This window comes from Heptranchias perlo, chromosome 3 (assembly GCF_035084215.1).
Source record: "Heptranchias perlo isolate sHepPer1 chromosome 3, sHepPer1.hap1, whole genome shotgun sequence".
Taxonomy (NCBI): Eukaryota; Metazoa; Chordata; class Chondrichthyes; order Hexanchiformes; family Hexanchidae; genus Heptranchias; species Heptranchias perlo.
The window spans coordinates 70441272-70458906 of NC_090327.1; the positions used below are offsets into that span (position 1 = coordinate 70441272).

At 40.5% G+C, this 17635-nt stretch overlaps 1 protein-coding gene across 10 annotated transcripts in view; it reads right to left on the reverse strand.

The window, feature by feature from the left end:
• The window catches only part of unm_hu7910 (un-named hu7910), a 247657-nt gene that overhangs the window by 151512 nt on the left and 78510 nt on the right, over nt 1-17635 (reverse strand). For 5 of the 10 annotated variants that reach the window (XM_067980165.1, XM_067980164.1, XM_067980166.1 and 2 more), the window contains 10 exons: nt 13186-13278; nt 10638-10721; nt 7720-7776; nt 7585-7638; nt 7441-7494; nt 5261-5308; nt 5124-5171; nt 4988-5038; nt 3780-3833; nt 2091-2135 (listed from right to left, as the gene is read on the reverse strand). In XM_067980165.1, coding sequence (XP_067836266.1) covers nt 2091-2135; nt 3780-3833; nt 4988-5038; nt 5124-5171; nt 5261-5308; nt 7441-7494; nt 7585-7638; nt 7720-7776; nt 10638-10721; nt 13186-13278 — 588 coding nt within the window. The remainder of the gene's footprint in view (nt 1-2090; nt 2136-3779; nt 3834-4987; nt 5039-5123; nt 5172-5260; nt 5309-7440; nt 7495-7584; nt 7639-7719; nt 7777-10637; nt 10722-13185; nt 13279-17635) is intronic. The other 5 variants (XM_067980168.1, XM_067980162.1, XM_067980161.1 and 2 more) reach the window with 4 other exon arrangements.

The window sequence follows — 17635 nt, forward strand, 5'->3', positions numbered from 1 at the left end:
CTGCAGCCTATATCAAATCACAGCATACCCATCCCCTCATTTTGGCTCCACCCAGCACTTCTGCTAAAGTTGTAACAATTTGACCAGAGTCATACCTGGTCTACCGACCCATCCAAGTCCATTGTAATTCAACCCACCCTGATAACCTGGAGTGTCATTCCCAGTCTGCCCCTCTTCCTAGCCAAGAAGCCATTCGTTCATGTCATATAGCTTGGGTTGGGAATTACTCTGGATGGGACAGGGCAAGTCCAAATGGGAAGAAATTGGGTCAGGGCAGAGTGAGTGAGTGAGGTGGGAGTGGAGGAAGAGACGGACAGACAATAACGATCAGTTTCCTTTAGCATGAGTGGGTTATCCAAAAACGTTTCAGAACTACTGAATTAAATAGTTCTTCCTGATATCAGCAACAAAACAAACAGCAGTTCAAAAATTAATTGAAGATGTTTATCTGCTTGAGCAAGTTGTGAACAAAGTCAGACAGGTTTATTAGGTATAAAAAAAACTTTTTTTTTGCAAGAAAATTAGATGTTGCCATTCATGGCCCCTCTGAAGAGATGCATGCCCCACTTTAACAGGTCTCTCTCTCTTCCAGCAAATCTGGCCCACTTCTATGACTTCTTGATGCAGTGTGGCATCTGTGCTCTGTTCATTATCTAACTAGTCCTGCATCTGAGCCTATACTTTGGGCCCTTCTGTACTCTTAAATTCCTTCCATCCCCACACCTACAATGCTTTCAGTCCTATCTTCCTCCCCTCCAAATGCTACCAGCCCCCATCTCCCCTTAATTCTCCAAGCTCCACATTTGATACTCTCAATACACAGTCCCATTCCACTCCATAACCCCACTACTACCCCAGTTCTCCCAGATGCCAAACTCCTGAGTCCTCAGATTCCTTGAGTGTTCCTCTCTCCCCAGGTACTTCCACCCCAGTGCATCAAGCCTACTCTTGCTATATTCCCATACCAAAGCTCCCCCCCCCACCCACCCTCAAACATAAGTGCCGCTAGACCCAGCAATGTAAAATCCTCCTAGCCCCAAATTACAATCCAGACAAGTATTTCTATACCCCATGATTACTTACAGGTGCAACCCGTTCCCCACTCCCTTCTTCCTGCTCCCACCCACTTTTCAACCCCAACCCTGAAGACTTTCACCTTGACTGCTGCTCCTAGCACCTCTTAGTTTGAACCTCACCTTTTCTCTTAACAGCCCATCTTACACCACCTCTCCAACAGCCTCCTCCCAGTCCCACCTCCAACCCAGTATATGTTGCCTCCCATCGTTCGGTGTACCTTAGGCTTTCAAAATAAAAGTGATAGGATATTGGGGTAAAAATTAGTCCTCATTACACCTGTTTTTCCGGCCCCTCCCAGGACTTACCTTGGGGCTACTGTCAGCGAGATAAGTAACTTGGTATTGGACAATGTAAAATGCACGAGCTGCCTGTGTAAGCGCGATAGGTACTTGCAGTTTATCAATATTAACGAGGTCCCAAGGACCAATTTCAGTCAGTCTTGGGTCTCTCTGTTGGGGGTGTGCACTGACGGTGCACCGTTGGTTATGAACTCGAAAACAGGCCATAACCAATTTCCACAGCATTGCATAAATCAGTAAAGGAAAATGTATGAAACACAGACACTGGAGACAAAAGAGAAAGGAGGCAGACGGGTGGAGAGAATTACAGAATGAGTGAGTCAGAAACAATGAGAAAAAATGACTTAGTGGTGAAGGAACAGAAAGGAGTGTGCATGCGACGGAGAGAAAGAGCAAAAGCAAGGTGGAAGGCAAACAGTGACGCAATAAGAATTTGAGTGGGAAAGAAGCAAAGAGGAAATTAAGAGATTGAATTTTTTTTCTCCATGCACAATACTATGCGAGATCTACTATATTATAATACATTGTGTATTACATGGTGCAGCACTGCAATTATAAAAAAAATAGTATATACTCTAGCTCACCATTAACAGCATGAAAGATCCCCTACTGCCTAACTTTCTCCATGTCAACATATTAATCACCGGTTAAAAAGGAGAAAACACAAATACAAAATGGAAAATATACAAACTTGTGCTGCAAGTTAAGACATACCTTCAATGAATTCATCACTCACTGGCAGCTCCTCTTCCATTTCATCTGCAAGTAAAATATGGTATTTAACCAGCAGACTAAATATAACTGAAAATCCAGTTAGTCAATTCCTCAGAATTTATACATAGGATTGTTCAATTTGGAGATTATGAATTTCAAATGGATAAATTATTCCCTCTAATTGGAAAACCAAAAGATAGTATTGTTTTAATGCCTAATTTACCAGTCAAAAGAAAGACTTGAATTTATATAGTGCCTTTCACGACCCCAGGACATTCCAAAGCACTTTACAGCCAATAAAGTACTTTTAAAGTGTAGTCACTGTTGTAATATGGGGAACACGGCAGCTAATTTGTGCACAGCAAGGTCCCACGAACAGCAACGTGATAATGACCAGATAGTCTGTTTTTCAGGCGTTCGTTGAGGGATAACTATCGGTCAGGACTCCCTATATTCTTCGAAATGGTACTATGAGATCTTTTACATCCACCTAAGAGGGCAGGTAGGGCCTCGGATTAACGTCTCGTCCAAAAGATGACACCTCAAGCAATACAGCACTCCCTCACTATTGCACTGGATTGTCAGCCTAGATTTTGTACTCAAGTCCCTGGTTTGGGACCTAAACCCACAACTTTCTGACTCAAAGAGCTACCATTGAGCCACAGCTGACAGTCAGTACATCTTACTATCGAAAACAACGATTTTAGTATGTTGTTGTAGCCATAATTTAATTCTTCACAGATCTCTTGAATATGATAATTCATGAGCTGCTGGGACAAAGGAACTGTCATACCAAGTAAGGTAACTGGTCAAGGGTGAACACTGTAGGATGCATGTCAAGACTTGGTACTATGGAATTTTCCCCAGTTTTGGAGGTGAGGGAGATCGAGGGTTAGTAGAACCTTCCTCGGGAGATTAAATGGATGGGTTCAAAAGCCAATGATACACACCATGGCCAAAGGAGAGGTTAGAATGGGTGACCAAAAGCTTGGTCAAAGAGGTGGATTTTAAGGAAGGTCTTAAAAGGACAGGGAGGTGGAGACACAGGAGTTTAGGGAGGAAATTCTAGAGCATGGGAGTAGGAAATTTGGCTGTGAACTGTATAGATCAGCCTGAGCCAGTGGCTGGGGTTTGAGATTTTAGTGGCACCACAAAGCCAAATCCGGGAGGCAGGCTTTCTACTTGGGTTGTTTTAGGACAATTATTTTTTAAATCCAACTACAGCAACCTGGTGCCAAGTAGTCAGACCCTGGTTCAAATCCTTGTGCCACCAACCCAGCAGCACCTCAGACTGTTGCCAATCTTGCTTTGCCTCGTTAAAACAAAATGTGAAATAAACAAATGATTCATACACAAAACAAGTAACTACCGATTTCAAAAGGTTTAAACATATAAATTGCATTCTGAAATATGAAAAAGTGTGAAATGGTGTTGGTATGACTTCCCAATTGATTTTGAATCTTTATTCATGAATTCAACATTTTAATAGAAAGGTACCGAGGGGGACAGTGGTAAGAATGACAATAGTATTTTCAACATGCCCCATTAACAAAACAACATGTTCACTTGGCATATCCAAGACCAACAACCCAGGAACCTAGGTTCCTTCTTATCTGAAGTAAATAAAACCGGTCAACTACTGAACACAAAAAGACTTTGCAACAAGTAAACAGGCACAAAATGTTCCACCTTCACTGTCCACTTGGTCAGATAAATCCTCTTCCACATCAGATTCAAATATTCCTGAGGGAAAAAAAAGTAACAAGTGGAATGTAACGAAGGTCAAAGCAACATCATCCAAGTAGATATATCATTCTAATTCAGCTCATGTAGTTGTGTTTTTAAACAATATAGTAATGAACGGCGTTCATAGCAAAATACCAGGAGCGCACTTAGTAATTTCTCCCCAACTTATTTATGAAGGATGTTCACAGTTCGGCGCATCCTGAAGGCAGATTAGGAACCAATTTTCTTCAAATTGGAAGGAACAAACCACTCTAAGGCTACCAATAAAAATGGCAACTTTCCCCCCAACTGGCAATTAAATGTTTCAAATCTGACAGTTTACAATAAACAGCCAAGTTGATATTATACTATGTTGGTTCTAGCATCCAGAGCAGCTTCAGGTACAATACCAGTTAGAACTTATGCTGCATTTACATTACAGAATTCTTTCAAGAATTATTTCTGTGATAGCCATGGGTTCCCATGATGTGGAATCTGCCCCATTTATATTGCAGGACAGATTCTGCAACACAAACCAAGAGGCACACAACAAGCTTGTTTGCAAACCATGGCTATGCAGCTGTTTGAAAGTCACTGCTATTTTTTGTTTTCAGACCTTCCACAAAGGTTGAAGGGCTGTCCACTTCACTGGCAGCAGTGCTATAAGGTAAATGCACAATTAGTGTTTATACCTCAGATTTTTGTAATCCACTCAAAAGGCAGAGTATACCAGTCAGACAACATCACGTCACCATACTGGTGTTTTGTTACCTACAGAGGAAAGTTGAAAAGTTTTCTTCATGTAGTGTCAGACCAGGTGCCTATTTACACTTTCACAATGATTTTTCTTTGGGATGGGGAGGGGTATGGAGGGAGGGCTGGGGAAGAAGAGATAAGCAGAGAAGATTACATATCAAAGTTTGCTCCGTGAAGCCCATACCAGTTCTCATTGTGTACCAAAGAAATAGTTGATACCGAGTTGATTTAAGGTAGGCAAGTATGTTTCTGCAGTTTTCAATTTTTACATCAATACCAGTAACAATTGCAATTTTGAAATAGGCCTCGTTACATATTGAAGCATACACTGAAAAGTACGCCAAACTATTTAAAAAAAAATTCCTCTGTAATCACTGCCAAGGTCAATTAGTTGAAATTATACACACAGTACATACCTGGAACATGTTGCTCAGGAACAACCTCTTCAGGCTCAAGCTCAGCTTCATCTACAACATAAATAGCCTTTTGTTAATAGACTGGGTATTATGGACAATTGTTAAAGTTAATATATTTACTGGTAAAGGCACAAACCTGAAACAGCATTATCATAAACTTCCTCCTCTCTCACTTCTGATTCTGCTGAAGGGGAAAAGAAGTGTTTCAGTAATTTTAATGACCTTTTCCATACATTTTTAAAAGCTACTGTGGAGATGGTACAAGGTAACTACCTGGAATTTTGTCTTCAGGTACATCTGCAACTTCAGGTCCAGAGTCCTCTGAAAGTAACATACTCATCAATGACTTGGATACAATAGACAGAGTGCTGGCTATAGTCAATACCCTCATCAACAAGAAGCATTTATACAACATGCTTAATGTAGTAAAGTGTCCCATGGTGCTTCACTGAGACATAAGGAAAAAATGGATGCCAAGCAAAAGGATATTAGGAGGGTTCACCAAAAGTTTGGTAGAAGAGGTGGGTTTTTAAGGAAGGTCTTAAAAGGGAGAGGGGGAGGGAATTCCAGAGCATGAGCCTAGGCGACTAAAGGCATAGCCCACCAATGGTAGCGTGAAGAGAAGGGGAGAAGCCTTTGCTCCATTTCCCTTGATACCCTTGCCTAACAAAAAATCTCAGTCTTGAAAGTTTCAATTGACCCAGCATCCATAGTTTTTTTTAGGGGGAAGAGATAGGATATGGCCAGCAGAGTTCTGGATGAACTGAAGTTTACAGAGGGTGGATGGGAGGCCAGCCAGAAGAGCATTGGAATAGTTGAGTCTGGAGGTGACAGAAGGATGAATGAGGGTTTTAGCAGTAGATGGGCTGAAGTAGGGGCAAAGGCAGGTAACGTTATGGAGGTTGAAGTAGGCGGCCTTTATTGTGTACGAGAATACGGAGTCAGTAGCTCAGCTTGGGCCAAATAGGACGCAGAGATTAGAAACAGGCTGGATCAGCCTCAGATAATAACTAGAGAGGGGGATGAAATAGGTGATGGAGGGTACAGATTTTTTGCCGGAAGCTGAAGATAATGGGTTTTGGTGTTCCCAATGTTTAGCTGGAGGAAGTTACAGCTCGTCCAAGACTGAACGTCAGACTAGCAGGCTGACAGCACAGAAGCAGTGTAGTCAAGAAAAGTGGTGGCAAGGTAGAGCTAAATGTCACCAGCGTACACATGGTGATTGACCCCATAAGCGTGGATAAGGTCGACAATAGTAAGTGTAAAGAAACTATTAAATTCTTTATATTAACTTATTTTTTAAATGGGTTTCTGTTAGAAGGCTGGAAATATCAGTTTTGTTTCAAGTGAAATATTCAACAGAAAAGTCAGTTTCATTTACCAGATATAGACTTTAGCTGATAAACAGTCAGTTACAAGCTTTCTTTGTTTTAGCAGCTGTCCTCCTAGGGATTAACTCCTCCATGGACACATCTGCGCAAGGCAAGTGATAACTCATCCAGTTGAATGATTTGATTGACAACTCAGTCAAGATAAAGCCTTGGTAAGGTGTATCGGAAGCCTTCTTGTTAAAACTAAAATTCATTAAGTGAAATATGGGATAAGGTAATACTTTGAAACATGTGGATCCTCATGTAGCTAGAGTGGAAGAAAGGTGTAAAAAGAGGGATGTTAGACTAGATACTTTAGAATTCGACAAGGTTTGGCCAGCCAATCCCCCTCGAGCTCGAAACCTGTGGTGTGGTGAATTCTCTGGTACTTGGTACTGCAAATGTCTCAAGCATATGTGTAATTATTGTTAGTAATGGTTATCATTGTATGTGTGTAATTGTTGGTAATAAATGCCTTTGAATCCTATTATCTTATGGAATAACTTATAAATTTATAATTACATCCATACAGACGAGGAAGAGGAGGAGGCCAATTATTCATCAATGAGGAAACAGCACTACAAACAGCTCTTTCCAAACTTCCTATCTCAAAATCCAAACATGACAAATTAGCAAATAAGAAATACAAGTACAAATAGGACAACGCTGTCTACACTTCATGGGGTGGCTTCTCAGGGCTTGGCCCTCGTGCTGCAGAGTGGACACTCCTACTTTAACTCAATATTAGATTGGACAAATTAATCAAACTATATACAAGTTTATCCTTTAAATATATTTATCTTCTTTAGGTCTTTGTGTCTTGCACCATTCTCTGGCTGGGTGGGCAAATAGATGAAATGAACTGTTAACTTGCCCTCCCTTGGTAAAGAGAAATACATGGTGCCAAGCTTAGCAACTTTCCACAGTGATACAGCCAAAAAGATGCATTTGTGGTGTGGGGGAAAAATCAAGAGCTTTAAAGTCACTATTAATTACTCCATTGTCCAACACCATGTAGTGCTCATATTCCAATAAAAACTCACGCGTTTTACTAAATATATAATAAAACAGAGCATGGAGTACCTTGAATCTCTGCTCCTTCAGACAATGTTTCATCTTCCACATACTCAGACTCTTCTGTAGGAAAGATACACTTATTTGGTTATCGCTCAAGATATAACATCCAATTAAAACCAATCTGCGCAGAGCATTTACACAGTCACTAACCTGGGGGTTCTGCATGTTCATACATCATCTCTTCTTCCATCATTTTAGATTCATCTGTAAGAATACTATTGTTTACTTCACAAAATATTTTCATAATGCTTTAAATAAGGGATTCAATTTTTATGCAATACAAACCTGGAGTGTCTGCTTCTTCAGGTTCCGATTCTAGTATTTCATTTTCAACTTCATCTGCTAATTCAGGGCAAAACCTTGATTATTAGCACCTTAAAATGAACTACAAGCACAGATTTAGCAGGACACAAAATGCAGCAGTATCACCCAGAAATAAGCATGAAAAGCACAAAAGCAAACCAGTGCCATGGGCATCTGTATTTATTCTTGTATGTGACATTATTTCCTGTATGTACAATTCAGTGGAGATGGTGCAGCATTAAATGGACTGCCCACAAAGAAAGGACCAAGGCTACATTCTACAGATTAAAAACTAAAATGATTTTATTTTGCAACCACCAGCTTAGATCTTCAGTGATCTCAGCAAAATGCTCTCTGGGCACTCCCTAGGTACAGTGGACTCTGTCTTCTACAGCCTGGGGTACAGAGTTTCTACTTTAGGTAAGAAGTCGGAACAAGGTCAGAGATCTCACTAATTGTGCGTGTTTCTTTATCAGTAGAATAACTTGAATGGCTATTTTATAGATTGCATAAGAATGTTTTTCCTGAACAAACTATAGGTCTGAATAAACGAGAAGACACAGGGACTTGTTGGCAGTGAATTCATGCACTGCCTTATCACCTCTGAATCTGGACCGAAATTATAGGATTAAGTCTCTTCTTTTTGCCACCTCTGGGTTTGGGCAGCCTTAATACAGTTTCTAGTGGCCATAAATTTGCAAAACAAAACCATAAACTGGCAGTCTCACTCTAGGATGCTGGTGTGAGGCATGAAAAATGTCACTCACTGCAAAATGGGGTGCTCTTCTAAATCTGGGATATGGGGAACTTGTTATGGTAAAGGGTGCTCTACACTGTTTGGCCTGTGCTATTCACAATTTGAAAGAACTTGATGGCAGGTTATCAAACCAAGATCTCATGTTGTACACATCCTTTGGAGTACCAAAACACAGCATTTGAACTCTAGAATTTCATTTTCCCCCTCCCACTACTTTCAAGCTTCTGATCTCCCTCACCTTCTACTTTGGCCTCTAACCTCTCCTCTTTCTCATTTTCAATTCTTTATCGTTCACTGGACACCTCTAATGCCATTTGCATTATTCATTACCTTGCCTTCCTACAATCATTTCCCTCTCACTGATGTGCATCATGTCTCCTTTAGGACTGTCTAGTGCATCGCCAACCCCAAACCCTACCCAACTTTGTCTTCCTCCCTTTCCATCTCCAGGGTAATCTTTCTTCATTGTCTCAACCTTGGCTCAGTGGTAGTTTTTTCACCTAAGTCAGAAGGTTGTGGGTTCAAGCCCCACTCCAGAAATACGACACATTATCTAGGTTTACACTTCAGGAGGGAGTGCTACATGGTCACAGATGCTGTCTTTCGTATGAGATGCTAAACAGAGGCCACCTGAGAGCTGGACATAAAAGATCTCATGGCACTATTAGAAGAGATGAGTTCTCCTAATGTCTCAATCACCACCACTAAAACAGATTATCTGGTTATCTATCTTATTACTGTTTGTGGAACCTTGCTATGCGTAAATTGACTGCTACATTTGCCTACATGACAACAGTGGCTGCATTTCAAAAGTACTTCTTTGGTTGGGAGGCACTTTGGGATATCCTGAGGACATGAAAGGTGTTATAAAAATGCAAGTTCTTCCTTTCCTATATAGTTTCCCCTCCAATTTTCTCCCCATCTCTCTTGAAAGTGAAGACATTTTGTTAGAGTTACTGGTCACCTGGTACGTCACCCAGGTAGTCATACATGAGCCTTGACAGTGAGTGCTGGCAAGCTAGTCGACACCAGGAGGCATCACAGCGGAGACTGATCGAAGCATTCTCTGACAATCACATGCACTTTTGAGCAGGGGTTACCGGCGACAAGGAACAACCCTGGCTAAATTTTACCCTCGGTAAATCCAGAGGCTTGGGTGTCCTCGTACAAGAAACAAAGTTAGAATGCAGGTACAGCAGGCAATTAGGAAAGCAAATGGTTTGTTGGCTTTTATTGCAAGTGGGTTGGAGTACAAGAGTAAGGAAGTCTTATTACAGTTGTACAGGGCTTTAGTGAGACCTCACCTGGAGTACTGCATACAGTTTTGGTCTCCTTACCCAAGGAAGGATATACTTGCCTTAGAGGCGGTACAACGAAGGTTCACTAGATTAACTCCTGGGATGAGAGGGTTGTCCTATGAGGAGAGGTTGAGTAGAATGAGCCTGTTCTCCCTGGAGTTTAGAAGAATGAGAGGTGATCTCATTGAAACATAAGATTGTTAGGGGGCTTGAAAGGGTAGATGCTGAGAGATTGTTTCCCCTGGCGAAAGAGTCTAAAACTAGGGGGCATAGTCGCAGGATAAGGGGTTGGCCATTTAAGACTGAAATGAAGAGGAATTTCTTCACGCAGAGGATTGTGAATCTTTAGAATTGTCCACCCCAGAGGGCCGTGGATGCTGAGTCATTGAACATATTCAAAGCTGAGATGGATAGATTTTTGGACTCTAGGGGTATCAAGGAATATGGGGATCGGGCGGGAAAGCTGAGTTAACGAAGATCAGCCATGATCTGATTGAATGGCGGAGCAGGCTCGAGGGGCTGTATGGCCTACTCCTGCTCCTATTTCTGATAGTCTTAGGTGCTTTGGCTATAGTGCCTCTACCACTGTCTTGGCTGAGGGCTAATGCAAGTACGGAGCACAGAAATTAACTTGGGATATTGCTGGTCTGCAAGGTTCATGTACTCACTGTATAAACCTGCTGAGCTATAGCGTAAGCACTAATTCACTCTTGGGAAAATAATGGTTGGCTTCTTGTATGCACGCCAGCAAGATTTTATCACTGATGAAATACGATGACAACTGAGATTTTTGCACCACACCTATTTCACCTCTATTCATACACTAATAGTTTATGAAAGCTCACCTGCTTCAGCATCTTCTGAATCATCACCCTCAAATTCATTTCTCCTTTCCTCTGTTGGTGGTTCTTCCCCTTCAATTGCCTCTTCTAAGTAACAATGAAAAAAATATTCTCTGTGCTTCCAAAATGTGTATAAATGTTAAATTCATATACACTTTGAATCCTCATTCTGAAGATTAAGATTACTATTATTTTAATATTTTTAACTGAGATTATAATTATTTTAGGTGTTCTAAATAAGGTCCTTATGAAAACATGCCTGAAAAATACAGATTGGGGGGGGTGCGAGGGGAGAAAGAGAGCAAGCGAGAGAGAGCACGAGCAGGCAGTAAAATCCTAACATTCCACGATCTTTCAATTCTTCGTATGACAGCACTACTTTAGTGAGAAGCAGCAAATCTATAGTGATACCTAAAGATACAGCAGGTTTTATACCTTAATGATTTTATATCTTAAATCTGTATTGGTCTTGCTCATGTTCTGGAATATGATACTCTGAAGAGGAAAAACCTATCCAGAATGGGTATGAAAGCCTCCTGAGCCTGCTTGCATCAGTTTAAGTTCTTTTTCAGCCTCTAAAATAATGTATTTTCGTACAGAAACTACTTCAACTTAAATACACCTGTACTTAAACACATCTTAATATGATAGCTTGTATCGAGAAAAAAATGCTTTATTTCCTTTACCACAAATCGCTATGTCCACTGCTTGGTATTTACTGAGCCACACAAATCAGGAAGATTCCCATATCTGCACTGAGTTAGCTGATCCCAGGCTGGATTATTTTGAAAAGTCATTATAGTCATAATTTTGTTAATCAGTTTAGGGAGGTGAATGGCACTCCTGAATTGTTCCTATGCTCTCTACCTACCAGAGAAATTCCTTCCACTTCTACTGGTGACAAGCCCTATGCCCTCTGCTGAATGTAGATGAGCAAATAATTGGGGCTGAGCAAGAGACAGGAGGAAATAATGTTTATGGAAATGATAGCAACACAACATATAACAGAAGGAGCAAATTACAGATAAGGTGGTGTTGAAGAATTGGCTTAAATGCTTTTGTACTAGTGCGAGTATATTTGGAATACATTTTGGAATTAGATGCATATTTAGTGAGCATTCGGCTATTACAGAAATATGGCTGCAAACAGAATATGGGCTGGATTTGGAGCCATGAAGGTATAATATGCTTAGGATAGAGAGATCTATTTATTAAGTGGATGAGTAGCATTATTAGTAAAGATAATTAAAAGCCATCAAAGGGTTGAATAACAACAGAAGGGGAAATTGAAGAAGCAATTATCAGTAGAAACTAGGAAAAAGAGCATCAATGCAATTATTGGCTTCTATTATTGAATGTCAGTGCAAGGCAAGCCATTAGACAGCAATCCGTTAGGCAAGTAAGTGGCTGCACAAAATCATTATTTGGGGGTGGAGGGCTATTATTCATGGTACATGAAGCAAGGGCAAGCAGAAGGGTGGGAGCTGACAGGAGGATTAAGTGTGAACTGAAACTAAAATGTAGGTAGAATGCAGAAATCATTCAGCTGGTAAAACCAAAAATAATCTAAATGATAAGGAAAAATATTAAGATCCTAAAAGTAGAGAGGACCTGAATAACCAAAACAACTTTGTCAATAGTGAAATTTCAATGGGATTCAAAGAATATGTAAACAATCCACTAAGCCTACTTAGTGGTGTAATGGAAAAAGTGCTAAACTCATTTTTCACATCAAGTCTTCAAAAATGAAGGCTAATTCTAGACAAGCCATTTTAGCTCAGAATTCTAAAACATATGTACAGACCTCATGTAAGGCTTCAATTAGGAACAAATTCAAGATATTAAATGAGAAGCAATCAACTGTTCTTTCGCAAAAACAGGTGAAATATGCTATGAGAGTTAAAATTACAACTATTACACAATGAGTGGCCTTTTACACTTAATTTTAATGTAACAGTAGCTGCTGCAATTCAGTTTGGTGCAAATCAGTTTTTTTTCATATAAAAGCACATTATAGCTATATTGGGTCAGCTCATGACAAAACAGGGCAAGTTTTTTTTTAAAAAAAGCACAATTAGTGTAAAATGTCCCTCTTGCTGCTCATCTCAGAAAAAAAACATATTTACTAGGGTCTTCAATTTGCTCATAGCAGCTGCTGTTAGCAAGATCCCATTAACCTTTACAGGTAACCTGTTTAATAAAGATGGGAGGGAGAAAAAAAAACATCTTGACAAAGAGTTGGTCTTTAAGGCTTGAAGTTGGCATTTAGATATTTTAGCTCTTTTTTTCCAGTGTTGCAGTAATAAGGTTAATGAGTTCATTTTGTATTGTAGTCCACTAAATTACTATGTTAGTCATTTTTCAAACTTCAGTTTTACCACTTCATAATGCAGGTACAATTAGTTTACCCACCTTGCTATTCCACCCACTCACATTCAAAAAAAGCTGCCAAACATCTTTACTCTATGAAGATAAGCTTGTTTATCTCCAGATGATCATTTTGATAAGTATCCACCCACATGCACGTTAACTTAATGGAATCCCAAATTACCTGTTTCTATGGTTGTGTGCACAGATGGTTGAATTGGCTCTTCATTCTTCCCAAAATGTTCAGCAGGAACAAGTCGTTCTACTTCTTTCAATCCTGTTTTCAAATGCCGAAGAATTTCATGAAACAATGGAAGTTGCATCAAGTCCAGCACTGACTGGATCAGTAGGGTTTCTTAAAATCTTAACACACTGAAGACCCTTTTAAGCCTACACTTTCTATTATGCTACCACCGCCAATTCTGTTCAAAAGTGGTTATAAATTGTACAGCTACTGATTGAAGCAAGTCATCAGCACGGATTAGCACTCTTACAATATGATCTTGCCAATGATATTTCAAAAGCATTTTGAAAGAAACTAAAGAACTAATTCTCAAAGTTTTTATTTCAGGCAAGAAAATGTGAGGGAATCGAGGAGGCGAGACAGACACAAAAACACATTAAAATTTTGCATGACTGAATTGGTTAGCAGCACTATTCTGGCAAATTTAAATATTTCTAGTGGCGTAATTCAAAGATGTGTGTGTACTTCATTCACCCGGTAAAACCAGTGTTGATCAAATGTATATAGATAATGCATTGCAAACCTACCCATAGCAGGACATCACTACTCTCCTAAGGCTGTAGGAACTCTGTACTCCCATGCCTAAACAGCACAATCTTATACAACCTCAACTATAATCAACTAGAAAACATGGCAATTTTTAACCAATTACCTCAGCTATTGCAGCTAGAACTCAAACCCAAGAGTCATGTTCTTAAATAAAATAGGATGCTGAGGCTGCCAACAGTCTGGCTCAGCCCGAGATTGTGGCCAGGTTGGGGATGGAGTTGGTGGTGAGGTTTATTTCAAGCAGGAAAAGTTTTGGGGGGGGTGGGTGTGGTGAGAGGAGAGACAGACAGCCACACAGACTAGGAGCAAGGGTTTGGGGGGTGGGGGGGGGGGGTGGAGAAAGAAAGGGACGAGTGGAAAGGAGGGTTTGGGGGAGAAACAAGGGAAGAGGGATGGAGGAGGAATTGGAAAAGTCTGTCGGGGATGTCCATTAGTTGATACAGGGAGCGAGGACCAACCTGAACAGTCAGTCAGTCAACAGGAGTGACGGTTTGAGGCATGTAAAGATCAATGGCAGGGTAGGCAAGCTCTGGGAATATGTGGATGCAAACTCTAGCTATGAGATCAGACCAGAAAGTGAAAGGATGGGTTACAGTCTGCCAATGACTCCTTCCTCTATTTAAGGATAGGTTTCACGTGACTCCATTTCCAATGCCGTTGATACTTTAGGTAGACTTTTCTACATAAAGATTTATTCTTCATTGCCATTCAGTGCATTTTTAAATGGAGCTGCATATATTTAGACACATGCTCACCTTAAGGCCAAAAAGACAGTTCCAAAGTGCTTTGAACTAACTTTACCTAACGGGTCTTTTGCCATTACAAGTCCCAATCACAGTGGCACCGACAGGTGTTACTGATACTGTAGGTAAATGTTGACACTTCTAAAATGGGCTTTCCCCAACAACAAAGCCAGACATGGAAATGTTCAATATATTCCGAGACAGAATGCTGCAACCCACTCTGCATTTATTATGATAACAATTGCGCTTTTCTGTTATGAACTCTTCACAAAGAGCAGCTGTGAGAGGCAACACTTATGGTTTCTTTGTTGGCCAAACGGAATGCACTTCAATGACCTCGAGTGTAGATATTTAAAAAATCTCTCCTGAACCATCTGAGGCCAAAGAAATCTTTCATATAAAAATTGGAACTGCTTAAATGAACTTTTGAGCATTTTGAAGTCATTTTTGGGGCAAATTTATGTAATATTAAAGACTACAGAAGTTTGGAAGCTCACTAATAATTTGCAAACATATTTGAAATTTTCTGTTTCTGTACTCCTGACATGCTAGGAATAAATATCAAGAAATTGTGCATCTCCAGCCTGTAATCTTCCATTAATTTTAAATGCTTCAAGAGAAACAAAGAGAGGAACCAGCTAATGATGAGGTAAGTGGTGATGGTGGAGATACCAAAGGGCACAAATTTTCCACTTCTACATTCCTGGCACACGCTGGGAGAGCCTATCAGAAAATTGTGCACCCCCAGCCGATGATTCTCTGTCAATAAAACCATAAGAGATAGGAGCAGGAGTAGGCCATTTGGCCCTTTGAGCCTGCTCCGCCATTCAATAAGATCATGGCTGATCTGATTTTTACCTCAACTCCACTTTCCTGCCTTTTCCCCATATCCTTTGACTCAACTGCTGGTCAAAAATTTGTCTATCTCAGCCTTGAATGTATTCAATGACTCAACCTCCACAGCTTTTTGGGGTAAAGAATTCCAAAGATTCACGACCCTCTGGGAGAAGAAATTCCTCCTCATTTCCATTTTAAACGGGTGACCCCTTATTCTGAGACTATGCCCCCTAGTTTTAGGTTCCCCCATGAGGGGTAATATTCTCTCAGCATCTACCCTATCGAGTACCCTCAGAATCTTGTATGTTTCAATAAGATCTCCTCTTATTCTTCTAAGCTCCAATGAGTATAGGTCCAACCTGTTCAATCTTTCCTCATAAGACAACCCTTCCATACCCGGAATCAACCTAGTGAAGATTGGTGGCATTGTAAGCAGTGTAGATGAAAACATAAAATTATAAAGCGATATGGATAGATTAGGTGAATGGGCAAAACTGTGGCAAATGGAATTCAATGTAGATAAATGTGAGGTCATCCACTTTGGATCAAAAAAGGATAGAACAGGGTACTTTCTAAATGGTAAAAAGTTAAAAACAGTGGATGTCCAAAGAGACCTAGGGGTTCAGGTACATAGATCATTGAAGGATCATAAACAGGTGCAGAAAATAATCAATAAGGCTAATGGAATGCTGGCCTTTATATCTAGAGGACTAGAGTACAAGGGGGCAGAAGTTATGCTGCAGCTATGCAAAACCCTGGTTAGACCACACCTGAAGTACTGTGAGCAGTTCTGGGCACCGCACCTTCAGAAGGACATATTGGCTTTGGAGGGAGTGTAGCGTAGGTTTACTAGAATGATACCCGGACTTCAAGGGTTAAGTTACGAGGAGAGATTACACAAATTGGGATTGTATTCTCTGGAGTTTTGAAGGTTAAGGGGTGATCTGATCGAAGTTTATAAGATATTAAGGGGAACGGATAGGGTGGATAGAGAGAAACTATTTCCGCTGGTTGGGGATTCTAGGGGTAGGGGGCACAGTCTAAAAATTAGAGGAGCAAGATTAGAAAACATTTCTACACACAAAGGGTGGTAGAAGTTTGGAACTCTCTTCCGCAAACGGCAATTGATACTAGCTCAATTGCTAAATTTAAATATGAGATAGATAGCTTTTTGGCAATCAAAGGTATTAAGGGATATGGGCCAAAGGTGGGTATATGGGGTTAGATCACAGATCAGCCATGATCTTATCAAATGGCAGAACAGGCACAAGGGGCTGAATGGCCTACTCCACTTCCTATGTTCTCTGAACTGCCTCCGATGCAAGTTGTAGCATGACTTCCCTGCTTTTATACTCCATGCCCCTAGAAATAAAGGCCAATATTCCGTTTGCCTTCCGGATTACCTGCTGCACCTGTATGTTGACTTTTTGTGTTTCATGTACGAGGAAACCCGGATCCCTCTGCACCACAGCATTTTGTAGTATTTCTCCATTCAAATAATATTTTGCTTTTTTATTTTTCCTCCCAAAGTGGATGACTTCACATTTTCCCACATTATATTCCATCTGCCAAATTTTTGCCCATTCGCTTAACCTGTCAATATCCCTTTGCAGACACTGTGTCCTCCTCGCAACCTGCTTTTCCACCTATCTTTGTATAATCAGCAAATTTGACCACAATACACTGTTCCTTCATCCAAGTCATTGATATATATTGTAAATAGTTGAGGCCCCAGCACCGAGCCCTGCGGCACCCCACTAGTTACAGATTGCCATTTTGAAAATGACCCTTTTATCCCGACTCTTTGCTTTCCGTTAGTTAGCCAATCCTCTATCCATGCCAGTATATTACCCCCAACACCATAGGCTCTTATCTTGTGCAGTAACCTTATCGAATGCTTTTTGGAAATCCAAATATACTGTATCCACTGGTTCACCTTTATCCACCCTGTCCGTTACTTCCTCAAAGAACTGTAATAAATTTGTCAAACACAATTTCCCCTTCATAAAATCATGTTGACTCTCCTTGATTTTATTATGAATCGCCAAATGTTCTGCTACTACTTCCTCAATAATGGATTCTAGCATTTTCCCAATGACAGATGTTAAGCTAACTGGTCTATAGTTACCTGCTTTCTGTCTCAATCCTTTCTTGAATAGGGGTGTTACGTTTGCGGTTTTCCAATCCTTTTTTTTTCCAATCCGCTGGGACCTTTCCAGAATCTAGTGAATTCTGGAAGATTACAACCAATGCATCCACTA